The 17,140-nt window shown below is 48.7% G+C and overlaps 1 protein-coding gene across 2 annotated transcripts; it reads left to right on the top strand.

Moving 5' to 3' along the window:
* Nucleotides 1-7,330: 7,330 nt before the first annotated feature.
* Nucleotides 7,331-10,444, top strand: ATF4 (activating transcription factor 4). 2 transcript variants are annotated; one of them, XM_075709600.1, is made up of 4 exons: nt 7,331-7,420; nt 8,095-8,296; nt 8,590-8,904; nt 9,451-10,444. In XM_075709600.1, exons 3-4 carry the CDS (start codon nt 8,682-8,684, stop codon nt 10,299-10,301), a joined length of 1,074 nt encoding a protein of 357 aa, XP_075565715.1. In that variant the 5' UTR covers nt 7,331-7,420; nt 8,095-8,296; nt 8,590-8,681; the 3' UTR covers nt 10,302-10,444. The 2 variants fall into 2 exon arrangements, with proteins under 2 accessions (XP_075565715.1, XP_009481927.1); XM_009483652.2 differs by lacking the exon at nt 8,095-8,296.
* Nucleotides 10,445-17,140: the final 6,696 nt, after the last annotated feature.

The raw sequence follows: 17,140 nt of genomic DNA, 5'->3' as shown, positions 1-17,140 counted from the left end.
ACCTCTAAGGAAGATTTATCTCTGTCAACCCCCTACAATGATCCCAGTCCTGTAAGACTCTCTTGTCTCATTCTGCTCAGCACTGCGAAGGACAGAGACCTAACAGGCAACAGACACAAGGGCACAGATGGCAAATGATGGACTGTGTTGGCTCGTTACCTGTCCCACGACAGACATTACTTCAAAACTCAGGATGCCCCCAGCAGGCTCCTTACCCCCTTTGAAAGGCAAGAAGCAATCACTCCTGGAAGCAGTATGGCAGAGAGACATTTTTGCCTTCAAATTCTTGAATTAATTTAGCACAGAGGATAGTTACAGCTTTGGACATAATAACTACCGCCACTTATATAGATAATATAAGCTGAATTATGTTCAACTCCTGGTTGTTTATAGCAGTGGTGATATGCTGTCAGAGCGCCTGAGATATGCCGAAGCAAAGGTAGTACAAGACGCAGTAATCCCACGTTGCTTGTTAGAGAGCATGTTGGCAGGGGTCCCAGGCATTCAAGTGGAGGTTGGTTTTTGCTGAGGCAAGTGCGTGACCAAGGCACAAACCTTCTCTTTCCAAATCACCACCTGTGGCCGTGAGAGAGACAGGGGAAAGCATCTAGTCCAGTGCCTTTTCTTGAACAATGAGCTAGTGATTTGGATTAGGAACCTTTCTCCTCTTTCCTTTTTTTTTTTTTTAAATTTTGTAATTTCTTTCTTACGTAAGAAAAAAAAGTTCGTAAAAAGAAGAGTGATCCATCTTCAGATCATCACTTTGCACTGCAAAGGCAGATGCTTGGTGTCACTGGCTGGCTGGACTCCCAAGCCTTGTGGCCTGGGACAGACTTCACCCTTTTGTGGTCAGACAGAGCCTGCCCTGCCTAGGGGAGACCTGTATCTCTGATAAGTCCTCAGCGTCCAAATCAGTCTCACTGAGACTGCATGACTAAGATGAATGGCTCAAATCTTACCTTCCTGAACAGTGCCTACGTTGCCTCAGACCCAGAGGAGGTATCTACCATCATTGCAATCCCAGGACAAGGCATCAGCAAAGTCTGAGTGCCAGTAAGAGCAGGTCAGCAGTACCTCCCCAGCAGAAGTGGGTTGCTGTGGCTGGTTCCTCGGACAGACCTGGCTTTAGTCTCAAACCAGCTCTCTCGGCAGTCAAGCACAGAAACCTCCTCCTGTTAAGAGAACTGCAAACCTCCCTCACCAAGTGCCACAGTGATACCGGTAAGAGGGGCAGTGGATTGAGAAGCCACAGCACCTACTCAATATGATACTTTGGCCACAAAGTCGTCTTTGGGGACTATTATCCAGCTTGCCTGTGGCCAGTCCCCCTGTAACGCATCTGAGGAGGCTCTGCTGAGGCCACCCACAAGCCCATGCGCAAGTGCAGGGAGCAGAGCAGTCTCAAAGCCTTCTGAAAGAATCTTCTTTCTGACATCATTTGCCAAATCTCCTAACACAGAGACCTAAGGAGGGAAAATTACAGTCATTCAGGAAAAAGCTCACTCAATGATATCACAATTGTGTCAACATCCGCCAGGAATTTCTCTCTCCTCTTCTGTAAACAACTACATATAAAAACAGATCGAAGTCTGCTGGTAAATTCCAGCCACCGAGCAGCTGCTGCCTACGAAGAGTGGAGAAATATTACTGAGTAATGTCTGCAGTGCTCCTCCCCAGGCACCTGGGGAGCTGCAGCCTCAATGGTGATTTATCCCCAAATGAGTTTCAGAGCTTCATCTGAACTACCTGGTTTGTCAGTGTTCCCACTGAAGCTGCCTGCCAGCATAGGGACAAAGAGATCTCACATGCACACAAGATATCCCCAGGATTCTGCTTTATTTCCTTTATAGGGTATAGCCATTCACAGTCTCTCTTCCTGGCCTTATCAAGACACTCTGAAGTTACATGAAGTTAAAAACAAATCCCCAGCATAGTCTGGTATTAGCCTTTCATTGTGCATCCCCCTCTTACTGTACAGAGAGACTGAAATAACTCAAGCTCAGATAACTTTTCCACCTGCTTCAGACGAAGCTGCTAGTTTAGATGCCAGGTTCAGGAGTGCAGCGTAATTGATAGAGCAATGAGTCCTCATTCTGACAAGTCTAAGGGCCACTGACACAAATCCACTGAAGTGGCAACAGGCTGTTAACTCACCCACTGGTGTCTGTGGCTGTCTGAGATGCTGCAGTCTCATAATCCGTACCTGCTTGTCAGGCCTCAGCTCTTGCTAACTTCACACTGCTAGAAAAGAAGGAATGTGCATTGCCACTCTCCTCTTCATCCTTTTGCACAGGAAGGTGCAAGGCACCTGGCATGTGTGACTCCAGCAGATGCTGATAATGTACAGATAGACACATTTGGATAGGCACTGAACACACAGTCTGCAGCGGGGGTCACATTCATTACAGCCCCGTGAAGAACAACAGTTGCCATGAGATATGATTCTGTTCTTTTATTGTTTGGACAACTGGAAGGCTTTTGTTTCTGTGCTAAACTGCTCCCACATGTGCTAATACACATGGGGGATTATTCTTGACCCCCAAGTTCTTTCATCATAATACGAGGCTGGACAATGAGAAAACCAAAAAAAATCCCCTGATGGTCCGAACAAAACTCAGCACCTCCTCCTCCCCCCTTCACACATATTTTTTGTTAAACATAATTTTCAACCAGTTGTAGCTTTGCTCAGGAAATTCATGCTTGGGCAAGTTACAAGTTAAAACTCACCTCCCTCTTACCAGATTTGCACAATGTTTTTACTTGTGGCAGCTGGCCACAGCCTGGCTGATTCTGATTAACTAAGCCTCTGGAGAGCCATATTTTGCAAGCTACCAGCATGTGCTTGGCATGCCCACGTTTGTTCAGTAAGAAAAATGTAGGTGGACAACCAGGATTGTTTCCATATCTGTCTAAAATAATTGAACTGTAAGTTGCAAATGTAAATTGCACATGTAATCCTTTTTTTTATTAGTCTCATTTCAAATGTCAGTGATAGTTACATAACAGGATGGAAACAGAAGACAGTGAGGGGGTGGGTAAGCAATGAATGATTTATTAGAGATGCCTTTTGGTGTACTAGTCCAAAACAAACGAAGCAGAGCATATGGCTAACATTTTCTGTTTGTATGTAATAAAAGATGGACGCTAATACCTCCCAGCCTGATCTTTAATCACGTATATTCGCTTTTCAATCTAGTTTTAAGATGGAATGTCTATAAAGCAATCCTAAAAGAGCTGACGATGAGAAACTGGCAGAAAAGATTCTTCAGATATCTGCTTGTGCCGCATGAGGAGAGAAGCAACCGAGCACTGCAAATTAGCCTGCGCTGTAGAGGTTGTAGGTAATTCTCCCTTGAAATTGCTCAAAATGTCTAGCTGCTTTGCCTCATTCCTCCGTTGTGTTTCCCTCGGCACTCTGTCTCCAGGAAAAATTCCTGCTGGTCTCTGGAAATGCTTTGCTCATTCAAGTGCGGGGTCCCTTCTGCTGGAAGGTTCAAAGAACAGAAATTATCACAAGAATCTCCTTGGGGCCCTGCCCTCACACTCATCCTTCTGCAAAGCAAGCAGTGCCCCCTCCTCCCCAGGCACCCCAGCAGGGCCCAGGGCCAGCCAAAAGCCCATCTGCCCCTTCTCAGGGGTACTCAGGCTCAGTGGGTGCCCAAAGCTGCTTGCCCAGTGCCACCATGGGGGTCGTGTGCCCTCCTGATGCAGCATCTGCCAGCCCTTCTCCCTGGCTGCGGCTTTCCCAGCCCTCCAGGAAAGAGCAAACGTCTCCATCTCCATTACTTTTGCTGGTTACCCTCCTGGCCCCAGCAATACGTACTCCCCCCCACCTCACTCCCCTGCTACAGAGGCCTGCGAGTACCCCCCCCCCCCCCCCGACAGTCCCCGAGAGCATCCTATAGAGACGGTGTAGACTGTGCAAGGAGATGTTACTATGGAAACATTTACGTCCTCCCTGTCTTTTGTCTACTTAATAACATAGCATTCAGCATGTTTATCTCTTGTATACTTGCTGGTGGAAGAAGAAAACCTCTTTTCCTTTGCAATGTTAACTTAAAAAAAAAAAAAAAAAGAAATAAAGCCCATATATTGACCTGCCATCTTAATGACGGAGGAAGGTGAATGGAGGATATTAGTTTTCCACCTCCTGGTGCTGCCGTTTGGCCAGAGGTGGCTTTCTGCAGTGCTGTATTTATCAGGGCAGTTCATCACTTCCCAGCAAGGTCACTTTGGCCTCTACCCTGCAGTGAGCTCTGCACAAGCAGCTCCTTTCGCCTGCGGCTGGCCCCTCTCTTCTGGGTCGGGATGGGACTTGCTTATCACAGGAGCTCTCTTTGCCGATGTATGGTACCCAGTGCAGGAAAATAACACCCACGGTGCTAAAGCTGTTAACACATCTGCAGGAGTTCATTGATCATGCACAAAAATTAATCTTCATTCAGAAGCCACCTTTTTGTGCTGTAAATTCCATTTTCTTCAGAGCTGCCAGACTTCTCAATCTCTGAGCCACAAATACATTCTGTAATACTGGAAAGGAACGGTTTTTAGACACTTTTGAGTTAGTAGTGGGTAGCTGGTAGTTCTGTGCTTAGAAAATACTTATAATTTTTTTGTACAAAAATTCCCAAGGAATTTTTACTTGGGCTTAAAAAAGTGTCTTCTGCCTCGGTCAAAAACTCCAGCCACAAAGGAGAAATCTCTGATGTAAATGCAGAGAGATGATTTATAAAGGAATTGGGGATGTAACTCATGAAATTATGTAACAACAGTAATTCTGAAGTCCTTCAGGAAACAGGGAAAAATACACTGTTCACTAAATGGTTGGCATCTGGTTAGTTGATTTCACTTTTTGGATTGGGGATTATTAAAAATTTCTGTCTGGAGCTCGTAACACAGACAAATTTCCACATAGGTTTACACACAAAATGGAAACCAGGCAGCTAGGAGACAGGCAGATCTGGGTTAAGTTCCTCATTGCATATTTCATTTTTGCTTGCGTGCTTCTTGCTCACACATACCCAGAGTCCTTTCAGTGAAATCTGTAATTATCTTTTCAAGATGAAGGATTGGGTGTGTATAGCATTTCTGTTTATTTAGCTACGATTACGGTTGTACAATCACACTTTTCTTTTCACTTAAAGGAGGGCCAAGCAGGCACTGCAGGGGATGTGAGAGCTCTCCCTTAACCAGTGAGGACATGGAGATGCTGTCCACCCACCCAGCCAGCCAATCACCCACTTGGCTTCTTTAAAAGCTGCCACATCCTCTAAATTTTGCTTTGAAGCAAGAACTGCCCGCTCCGTGGTGTATTTATCAGAACAGTAATCTTAGATTGCTCAGTTGCTACTGTGGTGTTTTCTGGCATTTGGGGGCATTTTTCTCTGCCTCCTCCATTTTAATGAGTTATTCCAAAATCTGTGCTTGTTTCTAGACAAAAAAAAACCCAAAACAAAAAAACCCCAACAAACCAGCATGAAGGAAAAATTGCCTTTTTCATTCAGCAGCTAGTGTTCAGTTTACAGATGTGGAGTGACATGCTCTGCTTTGTTGCGACGATGGTAACATCAGACTGCTAAAAGTAGAAACTGGGTCATGCCCGTCCTGGCAAATTATCAGTCGTTTAGTAAGTTCCAGCAAATTCAGTGAAGGCCATGGCTTTACACAAATACTACTGAGGCCCTAACTGGAAAACAGTGGAGCCTTTTGCAGAAGTAGCTGAGAGCAATTTGACCTGACCTGCCGGACGATGATGTTTGAACAAGCAGAGCCGATGGCGTGCTGCGAGGTTGGCAACATGGAAAAGCAACTGTTTGAAGCTGGATAGCTCTGGCACAGTGAGGAAGCACACAGGTACCGATGCTTGTCTGACCCGAGTGAAATGATGAAGGGACTGAAACCGGCAGAAAACTGTTGACCCCTGTGAGTTTCCTGCTGGGTTAGCTGGCTGAGCTGGCTCACTGAGGGCCAGAACAGCTGGTGGGACTCTGTAGCCAGGAACAGGGTGGGGGAAGAGGGCTGCCTTCTTTCCTAGCAGCAAACGGACTTAGATAAAACATAATGTGAAACCGCACTTTTAAAACTTTCCAAGGTGACGCTGCCCTTCGCAGCTGTGAGGCTACGTAGGTGATCCATTAACGCTCGCATCAGTCTGAGTAATGTCTGCACACAGAACAGAGAAGCAACTGTGTCAGCGTGAAACTGCATGGCAGGAGAGGGAGTTCTCATTCCTCAGCTGGGGAACAAGCAACTTCATTTTCAGCTCTTGCATAGGTTCAAGGCACTAAGGAGTCCTGCTTTTGGCTGCTCAGCAGTGCGGCTCTCCAGCAAACCTCCACCACTCCAGGTCCATACTGTGCCATGGCCGCTGCGAGGCCGGCAGGCTCAGGTCAGAGGCGCAGGCGCCCTCACGCACACAAACACACAGCCAATACCCCGAAGCAGCCATAATCTAATCGCTGCATGTGTGGGACAGGCCGGGAGGGAAGGTGCCACCGCCCTGGGCTGACATGTTATCTGAGGGAGCAGGAGGCCATGGCAGCCTCTGCGCTTCAGGGGAGCCGTGCCAGCACCTCTGCCCGAGGAGCAGCCACCAGCTCCGGGCCTGACCTCATCAGGACTTTGGGGAGAGAACAAACGGGGCCGTTGGAAATTAAAGGGGTAGGGGGTGGGGAAACACGCTGCTTCGAGAGGGACAAGTCAGCGAAGGCGCAGGGCTGCGGTAGAGGCGCAGCCACCGCTGCCACCCCCCGCCGCGGGCGCCATTTCCCTGCCCAGCCGCTCTATTCTCCCCCACTTCCCCTCAGCGCACGGTGCACAAGGAACAACTCCCCTCCAGCCAATGAGCGACCCCCTTCCCACGTGGCGATCTGCATGACACCGCCTATGCGAGCGCGCCGTCTTTGTTGGCGGTTAACCCCTCCCCCGCGCCGTGCTCCCATCACGTGACGCCGACCGCGCCTGGCGGGGAGGCGGCCGGAGCGGAGGTACACCATATAGTCCCTCCGCCGCTGCGCCGTCATGGAGCGGTAGCTTTTGTCGCTGGCTCCTGCGATTAATCCGTAGCAGAATGGAAGGAGAGAAGCCTAGAAAGGTCGACTACAGGCCGGCGGGCGCTGGTGAGAAGCAGGTGACGTTGGGCGGAAGGACACCTCACAGCCGGATCTTGTTTTCCTTCTGGCGGCTCCTATATAAAAGCGGCACGCGGGCGGTGCCACCTCATTGTGTGTTCGTCGCTGAGTTTGTGGCGCGTTAGCGCCTGTGCGGGCAGCACCTTCCGGCGCGGACCGGAGCAGCCTCCCCTCCCCTGGCCGCCATGGCTTTTTAAGGGCGGCAGGGCCAGCGGCGGCATCGGCCAGTGCAGCAGGCGCAGCAGCAGCGGCGGCGGCCTCAGCACATCCCCGGCATCTGCAACCATGGCGTGAGTATTCTGTGTGAGGGATGGGTGCTCCCTCTCCTCTGTGTTGCTAGTCGCCCTCTTCTCGCATTCAAGTGGGCACTGGGGGCGCGTTTATCACCCTTACGGTCATGGGTGGTGTCTCCCGGGGAAAAAAGTACCTGGGCGATGAGATGGAGGGGAAGGGACATCCTTGAGTGGGCTCGACCTCCCCGGGGGCGGCGTGTGTCAGCAATGGCAGGAAATGCCATTTCGGAAGAAATAACGAGAAATTCGTATGTCTTCTATCGTTGAAGAAGGCGCGATGTCCAAAAGTTCGGGTTTTTTCCATTTCATGGGGTTTTCGTGGGGGTAAGAGCAGTACATTCCTAAGAGGGGTTTCTTTACCCCGCGTTAGGGAATGCTGCTGTAGCTGGGGGGAAATGGGGCGTGGGAGGCCCCAGGGTTCTGGGAGTGTAAGTGCTACTTGGTACATCGTCCCGAGTAGACAAACGGGGGCTGTTCATACGCTGGCAGCAGGGCTGTAATCCTTTAATACTGTAGCGTTAAGTCTGCCCTGATGATCTGGTGGGGTTTCGTAACCACCTGCCCTGGTGATCTGGAGGGATTTCATAACCTTCTGGAAATGCACAGTAAAAGGGGGGGGTGTGAGACACTGCATTCGGTTTCTCGCTCAAACGCCCTCTTTTTGCAAGCAGGTGTATTTCGGCGAGGTCCGCTGTCCTTTTCCACCTCGTCTCTAGCACTGCATCCTCGGTACTTGGCACGGCTCAGCCATGTAAAGCCAAAGGCGCCCGGTGCTGGAGCCCCGGTGGAAACGTGGCAAGAGACAAAATGGCGGCCGCTGCCGGGGTGGGGAGAGGGACGCGGCAGGATCGCGAAATGGCTGCGGCTGCTGGCGTGAGTCACGGCCGCGGGTGGGTGGGGCCGGCGGGAGCCGTGCCCATATTTGGGCATGAGGAAGGCGGGCGGCCCTTGCTGGGAGACTCGCACCTGCAGCCTGCGGCTGGCTCTGGCAAGCCTTCAGCAAGAAATTAAAAGTGTAAAGATGTTACGTTGCAGGCAAATAGCAGTCCTGAAAATAAAGTCACACAAGTGTATAGACTATGATCATACTTCCTGAAGTGGCACTGCTGTTAAAAAGTTGCTCTGTTGGTCGAATAAGTACTCATGAATTAAAGTTTTATTTGCAGGTTTTTCAAGGCACCGCACAGCAGCATTGCTGTAGTCGACAAAAAGACCCTCTACTTGTCTACATTCTTCGACATCAAAGCGTTAAAAAGTGATGAAGATGAGCCTCTTGAACAACGAGATGCTGTTGGGGGATTCATTATCCCCCTTCAGCCAGCCGTGTTCGGTGGCTGAGGAAAGTCTGGGACTCCTAGATGACTACCTGGAGGTGGCCGAGCCCCTCAGTTCGCATGGGTTCTCCAGCGACAAGGCTAAGGCAGTCTCCTCCAATTGGCTTGCTGTGGACAGTTTAGGCAACACCATAGATAGCAGCCAGGGTAAGGTATTATTTGCATAAAGTACATCAATTGCAGTGGCACATATATATTTTGTAACATTCTGATTAAAAAATTAAATTGCTAGGTTTTCAGAAAACATGAAGGCAACCTCACATGCATACTCCTGCTTGGAAAGTGTGTGTACTACACTGATTACACAAACAGAATTGCTGGTTACAGGACTGGTGTATGGTAAAGTGACACTTCTGTTGTCCTTTTAATAACATACCAGCTGTTACAGTACTGCTCCCTGGCAGAGGTCACAAGAAACAAGCATGGCTGTATGTTTCATATGGCCCTGAATTCTTCCGGTGTTGGAGTAAGAAGGATGGAATGTTGGAACAGCTGACAGCTTACGCTGTACCCTGCAGTCTTTTGCAGCTAAATGGCAGGGGATTTTTTTCTGATGGTTGAATTTTTTCATACCAATATAGGACATAAGGAAGATCTTAAATTAAAAGATGAGTTTCTAGATTGCTTTCAGAAGCTTGAGTTGCATTGGTTGCTGGTTAACTGAAATGGTAATTTTTTTTTTCTATTGTGTAGAGGATGCCTTCTCTGGCATGGATTGGATGGTGGAGAAGATGGATCTGAAGGAATTTGATTTTGATGCCCTGTTAGGTATGGAACATCTGGAAGCCACCGTCTCGCCAGACGAGCTGATGGCCACGTTGGAAGACACGTGTGATCTCCTATTTAACCCTACCATCCAGGAATTTCACAACAAAGAACCTCCACTGATAACCGACCTAATCACCCATCTCCCTGAATCTCCAATTGGAGCAGATCCCATGGCCCCATTGGCTTCCCTTTGGTCTTTTCCCCTCTCCCCAGGGTCTCTGACTTCCACTCCAGACCATTCATTTAGTTTAGAACTAGGTAGTGAAGTGGATGTTCTGGAAGGAGAAAGAAAACAGGAGGGCCCCACCTTTGTGGTAGTGATCACCAAGTCCGAGAAAGAGGAGGAGAACCATTCCGATGATAGTGGAATATGCATGAGCCCAGACTCCTACTTGGGGACACCCCAGCATAGTCCTACCAATTCAGTTGGATCCCCCAATGACAACCCATTCCCTACAGATGCCAACTGTGGCTCTGTGCGGTCCAAACCCTATGATCATCCTGCAGAGAAGGTAGTGTCAGCAAAGATGAAAGGAGAAAAGAAAATAGATAAGAAACTGAAAAAGATGGAGCAGAATAAGACTGCTGCCACACGTTACCGGCAGAAGAAGAGGGCAGAACAGGAGGCGCTGTCTGGGGAGTGCAGAGATTTGGAGCAGAAGAACCAGACCCTGAAGGAGAAAGCAGATTCCCTTAGTAAGGAAATTCAGTACTTAAAAGATCTGATTGAAGAGGTCCGCAAGGCCAAGGGCAAAAGAGCTAGAGTCCCTGAGTAGGGTAGTCAGAGGTTTTTATGTGCATGTATATAAGCTTGTTGCTAAAGCTGTGTATTGCTGTCTAATAAATTATTTTATAGTAAACTTGCAATTCTGATGTGTGATAATTGGGTACCTGTAAAACAAGTGTAATGTGCACCACACCTAGGTGTGACTACAAAAGCCGTTGGCTGTTGGGTTTAGAGGAGAACACAATGTAATGCACCACTGGGCAATGGATGCAGTGCAAGTGCGCAAAAAGCACTTTTGATCAGTTTATCTGGTGACTAGTGGCTTGTCACCCACTACAATTTAGATGTATTTGGTAATACATACACACTGAAGTGAGGTGGATCATACCGAAGTCCCCCAAGTTTTTCAGTAGCAAAGATCATATTTAAAGAACTGAACTTGGGAGAGTCTATGGAAGGTAAGACTTATATACAGAGGGTCAGTAAAAGACTGGTGGGAGGGTTTTCTTCTTGGGCTTGGCAGACCAGAACATTTTGAAGGAGGTGAATGGTCCAGGGTGGTATAAAACATGAAAAAAAAGATACGTTGTGAATACAAATTTAAGAAAAGAGCAGCTTGCTAGGAGATCAGTCTGGAGCAAGTAATGGTGGTGTTGAACTGGCACTTGGGTTTCTCCTCTGCAGTCCCCAAGCATGTCCAAAATGTGAGCGGGTGTGCTTCCTGGCCCAAACTGGTGGGGTTGGGGTAGGGGCCACTCTTGTGCTGTGGTATGTCAACTGGGCCAAATGGGTGGGGATGCTCCTGGTGCTCTCGAGGATGGAAGACGTTTGTGTACTGAAGTGCGAAAAACGGAGGCTTTTGCAGATGGCCTCTGAAGAGTCAAATTTCAAGGTGTAAGCATGAATTTGACTTCTACTGAGGGACCAGGTGAGTTGGTCCATAAACCTAGTTGAGCTCGAGTGCCGAGGCAGCCGTGCAGCTGGTGAGGCGAAGGTGCCGGAGCAGCGCGCGTGTGCTGGGGATGCGGCTCGGGGTTGTTGACAGCGAGCTGTGGCCTGGCTCCTGGGGCTCGCGTTTCTCAGCGGGGCCGTGGTAAGCGAGTTAAGGATCAGGTGCTGGAGCGTGGCAACAGAAAAGATGCAATGGGGAAAGAAAAACCCAACCCTGCTGTGATGGTGTCTATTACACGCTGCTCAGAACAACACAAAGATGACAGGCAGGAGCCTGTGTAGCAGGGTGGTTTCTGCCTGTCTATTAGCGGGTAAGTATAGTCTATCCACTCAAATGCAAGGAAATTTTTTTTTTTTTTTTTTTTTTGGTCGTTGGTTCTAGTTCTGTGAGATTCTGAATGTCCGTGAAGTTCCACATCTAGTGTGGCTGTACTCTGCTAACAGAAGCTACGGGATTTGGGACGTGTAATTTTTAATGATTTTGTGTGTGGTTTTTTTTGGTTTTTGTTTTTTTTTTTTTTTTTTTTTGCCACTGATACCCAGATTTAGCAGCACCTAATCCCTTCTTGGCCTGCTGGAGCCAGCTTTGGCATGTGAACGTGCACATCCTTCCCCGAGGAATTAAGATTCCTTCTCGCTTGCACTGACACGACCCAGTAAGCTGCCCAGCTCAGGAACCTGCACGTCCCAGCCTGGCTGGTGCACACACGCAGTGCAGTGGCTTCAGGACTGGCTTTAGCCAGTGCTGGGCTCCAGCCAGCACTGGAGTGGGGAGGGAAAAGGTCCCTCATGTTATTTAAAACAGAAAATTGTTTGTCCAGTTGCAGCCTCGGGGGGGGGTCCAGGTTTCTGCCGCTTAAGCTTATGTCCTCAAGCTAGGGCTGCCGCCCTCCAGCCTTGTTCATTGCCCAAGCCATTAGCTGACGTGCGACACGGACGAACAAGCCGTGCGCTCTGGGACCTGCTGCGTGAAGGCTCCTCCAGCCGGCAGATGAAGACGGGAACTGCTGGCAGCTCCTTGCTGGCAGCGAGGGCTGAGCGGGCCAGGCCCTCGGTGGCGACTTGACCCATCTGTGCTTACGGCTGGTGGCTGGGTGACATGGGTGCTATGTAAATTACAGCGAAAAGACTGGCTGCCAGGAGTTAGGGCTCGTGCTACATTGAAAGTGGTGTGGGTAACTAAGACCCTCACCTTGGGTTTCCTGAGACAGCGAGTCCCCTGTTGTTTGAGCTAACCCTGTTTTCCCTGGCAGCCACCCGCTTCCTTGAGCAGCCATATCTGGGTTCAGTTCCCCTTCAGGCTGTGATCCTGGGGTGGCCGAGTTTCCTCTTTGTGAGGCGGGATATTCTCTGCTGGTGTATCTTTAGCTGTTCGGCTGGTAGAAGCTGGATTTCTTACATGTTATTGGGACTCCCATTCAAGGAGGACTCTCCATCTGCGGCGATTTTTGAAAGCTGACTGGACACAGTCCTGAGCAACCTGCTTGTGCGGGAGGGTTGTCCTAGGTGATCTCCAGAGGTCCCTGCCAACCTCAGCTATTCTATGAGTCTATGAGTCTCAGCCTGGACTCCTCACCTTCATGGGAGCATCTGCCCATGTCTCACCTCCTGGGCAAGTGCTGTGGCCACTACGTACTCTACAAACGTGAAGCACTGCAAATTAAGCAAGCATATCAAGGTCCTGCTTTAAATGCTGTTTTGCTCCCCAGAGCTTACTGGTGACCGCATGCAGGGATGAGGGGCTGTTCTGTTTTGGGAGGCAAAGCAACTCAATAGGTTTCTTTCAGATCAGCTGGACCTGCAAGGCTGGAGACAGGGATAGAGGCAGGAAAGCCCAATGAGCAGGACAGTCTTGCCCTTGATGGGTCAAATCTGCACCTTAATGTGCTTACTCTCAACTGAGCCACAGAAAACATAGTAATTGGCATGAGTGCATGAGCAAGTGGCTTCTCTGTGCAGGGCAAACCCCTCCTCTCTTCCCCAAACTTCCAAGCTTCCACTTCCCTTAGAGCCACTGCAATTTCTGCTTAAACCTGGCAGCAGCCCGGGCTGTGGGGGCAGCGGGTATATTTTGCAGCCCTTATTCAGCTCACCCTAAGCCTGGAAAGATTATCAGCACATTTATCCCCCATCCCACCCCATAGCAGGGCTGTCTCTGAGCCACCTCTGACTAAAACCAATTTTTCTTTGAGTCCATGCTCTGCAGGCAGACGAGGCAGTGTCTGTGCTGGCCAGTAAACACGTGATACTGGTTTCTACAGCGCTCCAGAGAGCGTGTAGCTCCAATTTACCAAATTACACTCACTCCAGGGACGGAAGATGAGAGCCGGAACAGGAGACAAGGAATGCATGACGCATCCCTGCTGCTTTGCTCTGCCCTGTATCCATGTGTGTGTTTTATAGGACTCCTTGCAGGAGAACCAGAAACCTGCCCTTAAAGAGCAGTTGGCGTCATTACTGCTTGCTCTGAGCTTGCAGCTTTGCAGAGGCAGCCAATATGGCAACCTTATGCAACGCCTGCTGAAATGACGCCGTGTTTCCATACTTAGTAACTTAGTTAAGATTTTACACTGGCTAGAGATTAGGGCTGACTCTTCCTCTGCGTTTTTCATTTAGCCTTTTCCTCCAGGCTTGTGTTAGGCGCATCACGCCACATGGCTCTGCAGCCCAGCAGCTTGTCCAGCCTGCCGCAGGAACACCAGGGTCACCGTCACATTACAAACGCCAGCCCATGGGAGAAAGAGTCTGATAGCCTCCTGCCTGGTAACTGATTTTACATTTTGCAAACTGCAGGAGCTGTCTTCTTTTTCTCACAGCCTCTCAGAACAAATGTGCTTCAATCAAATCCTTGCAGCTTGCATACAGTGTGATACCATGTCCTGAAATAGATTGGAGTACATGAAATGCAGCCTTTACCTACCCTGGAGGAGTCCAGTTCTACGTACTTGGAAACAGCAGAATTCCCCCAATCTACGCTATATAAAAGCTGTTTGAATCTGAAGTTGGCATGGCTGATGGGATTTCTGTCTCAGTTATTTTTCCTCTGAATTAAGGGCAGTGAAGTGAACTTCACACACGCACAGCATGCATGACCCTCAGGCTGCCAATCCTTTAGCTGATTTTGTACTATGTGGTAAGCCAGAGTGTACACAACCAACCAACCCCCGGCAGTTCACTGCTTGCAGAGCTGCTGTGACAACATATGGCCTCTTCTCACGAGCTTGTTTCTGCTGTTATCACGATATTTATAACTACCTTCCTCTTTGCCCTGTCTTTAGAGAGACGCAGGTGCTTGCACTTCTCTTTGCAAACGAAAAGAGGAAACCGCCACTGCTGACAACTTCTTCACATGCCTGTGTGGAGAAGCAGATGCACCTTTGCAGTGCACTTACAAAAATAAATGCCCAGCTGCAGCTTTGGAGAATGAAGAAAGAATGACGATAAAATCTTCCAAATAGCTTTTGCCCTGGCAGAAAGCACAGAAATAGCTGCAAGGACAGGCTGTCCTTTGGGAGATGAATGCTCCCTCAGCGCTGCTGAGCTGGACTCGTAGAAAGAAAATGTGGGTTATTCTGATCGAAACAATTTCACACAGTGGTAGTCTGGTCACAGCCCCTCCTCCCCTGGCCCCAAAGCCATGTTGTGTCCAGAGAGGAGTCACGTGCCTCTTGATGAAAATACACTCCTTGTCTCGCCTGTGTTTCCCACAGCCTCGTTAGATATTGTCTCACCTTTTTTTTTAGGTATGGTTCAGCTTCTGTTCTTGGTATAACCATATGCTTTCTCTGTTTTGCGATGTCCCTTGCTTTCTCAGCCCTCACTGCTGTGTAGCCACCCTTCTTCTCCACGTACTAAACCTGTTTCTAATTCAGAAAGCCTTTTTTGGGGGTGGGAAACCTATACATTTTTGGTCAGAATAACACCAGTTTTCTTTATCTTTCCATAGGCTTAGGCTTTCAGAAACAACAGGATCTATATTATCCTTCCTATACACATAATTTCCACGTTGGGTATACTAATTTTTTCTTAATACAGTTCAAGTAGCTTCTAGAGACAACCCACCTTCCTCCATCCTCCTGATGTATTCACAGCCTTGCCCTTGCAGCCCAGCACATATACTCCCGTTACACTTCATTTCCATTGCAAAGACAGTGCTCTTACCATGAGCACCCCTTGCTGAGCCGAAAAAGCTCGTCTTTGCTGACTTTCCTATTGAAATGCTTCAGGCTGTTTAGTTGGGCCTTGTGAATTAACAGAGGAGTTCCATCCTCCAACCTAGACAATACTATTTTGGCTGCTCAGGTATCCCAGGTATGCTGTCTTTGCATTATTTTCAGTGCACTCATGCAGAGTCACAAGCTACTGAATGAAGCTGGCTCTACCCACAAGCTCCAATTTCCCTATTACATAGGTGCATGTTCTCCAAGTAATGGCTAGCCGCCTCTCATTTCTCCTTCAGCTGCTCTCTTCCTCTCTTTTACACATACGCACCCTTTTAAAAATGGCAGGGAGTGAGTTCCAAGTGCACCAGACACGTCAGCTTAATTTATATAGGGCAGAGAATCTCCTAGGTCTGTAACTCCTCTGCATCTCCGCTGCAGCGCATGGACAGTTGGAGAAACAGACCTAGTCTTCGCCTCCTATTAAAGGAGATAAATGAACTTGCTGGCACACAAACGGTGCAGCTCAGGACAGACCAGCTTGGCTAGATTACTGGTTAGCCCTGCCAACAGCTAATTCGTTCAGAAAAAGGTGCGCGTAACCCTGTAGACAGCTGCAGAGCAACCTTCATGCTTTTTATCTCCACTGCCCTCACCAGTTAGTGGTTGGCACTGTTAATCCTATTTAACGTAACTATGGATAGACATGCAAACCTTTAATCTGTCTCAAACCTACTAACCCTTCAGCCTGGCTTGGCTGGAGTTCCACATTTTGGGCTTTAAGCAGGCATTAGGCAGCCTGCCTTCTTTCACATTTCTCATTTTTAATTGAACTGATGGGTCTTCCTGTCTCAAAATGAGAAACTTCCTTTTGCTGTAGTGTTTCTTTTGTGAGTTATTCAGGGTGCTGCTGCTGTGCACCCTTTCTACAATAACCAGGCCCTTACCCAAGGCGTTCAGGAGCCTGTCAGTGTTGTAGGTGCTGATGCTGTGTTGGTCATCAGCAAGACTGAAATGGAAGTCAGTCATGAAAAAGAAATCAGAGACTGAGATTCTCAAAGGTTTTGGGACACCCCCCACCCCCCCCCAGCTTTTTCAGCATTTCAAGTCTTGTTTGCCTGAGCAAGGTTTAGTCTGTCTTTGTTCATTCGCAGCCAGGTTTGTTAATGCTATGTCATTTCAGAGGCAAGAAGTTGGTCAGTGTCCTAAGCAAACACGTTTTCTTGGTTTACATTTGCAGTCCTCCCCCCCTCCCAATACAGGTATAATGCTGATATTAGCTCTTGTTGCTTTCTACACTAAAGAGGTAAAGACTTGCTGATACAGCGGAGGCTGTACTGGCTTACATTAGCTTGTACCCTTCCAAACAAATTTTCCTGTGTGCTTTCCATTCACATAACAGAGGGAGCAATAGGCCATTAACCGGCTTGATGAATCTTATTCACAATAAGCTAGCTCAACACTGAGCATCTGGGAACTATTCTGCCTCCTCTAAACTGTTTCCCTGGAAAGGTTCTACCACATTAATAACACTCCAGAGCTTTTATTTGCATTTATATTAAAGCTGCTGCTGCTGCCTCCCATTCTGACTCCCTGCTGCATGTGGGTGGGGACGCACTGTAAGATGGCACCCTCCTCCTTCTTCCCTAGCTCAGCTACCTCTATTTTCTGCTGCAGGATGCTCAGCCAGTGTCGCAGAGCTGGGAAGAGAGCCAGCAGCCCGATGAGCTCAGCCAGCACGCAGCCCTCGCCCCGCAGCAGCGGGACGCCTCCCTGC

The sequence above is a fragment of the Pelecanus crispus genome, chromosome 1 (assembly GCF_030463565.1).
Source record: "Pelecanus crispus isolate bPelCri1 chromosome 1, bPelCri1.pri, whole genome shotgun sequence".
In the NCBI taxonomy this organism is placed as follows: Eukaryota; Metazoa; Chordata; class Aves; order Pelecaniformes; family Pelecanidae; genus Pelecanus; species Pelecanus crispus.
The sequence above is the reverse complement of the archived record's forward strand: the minus strand, read 5'-3'. Positions and strand labels throughout refer to the sequence as shown.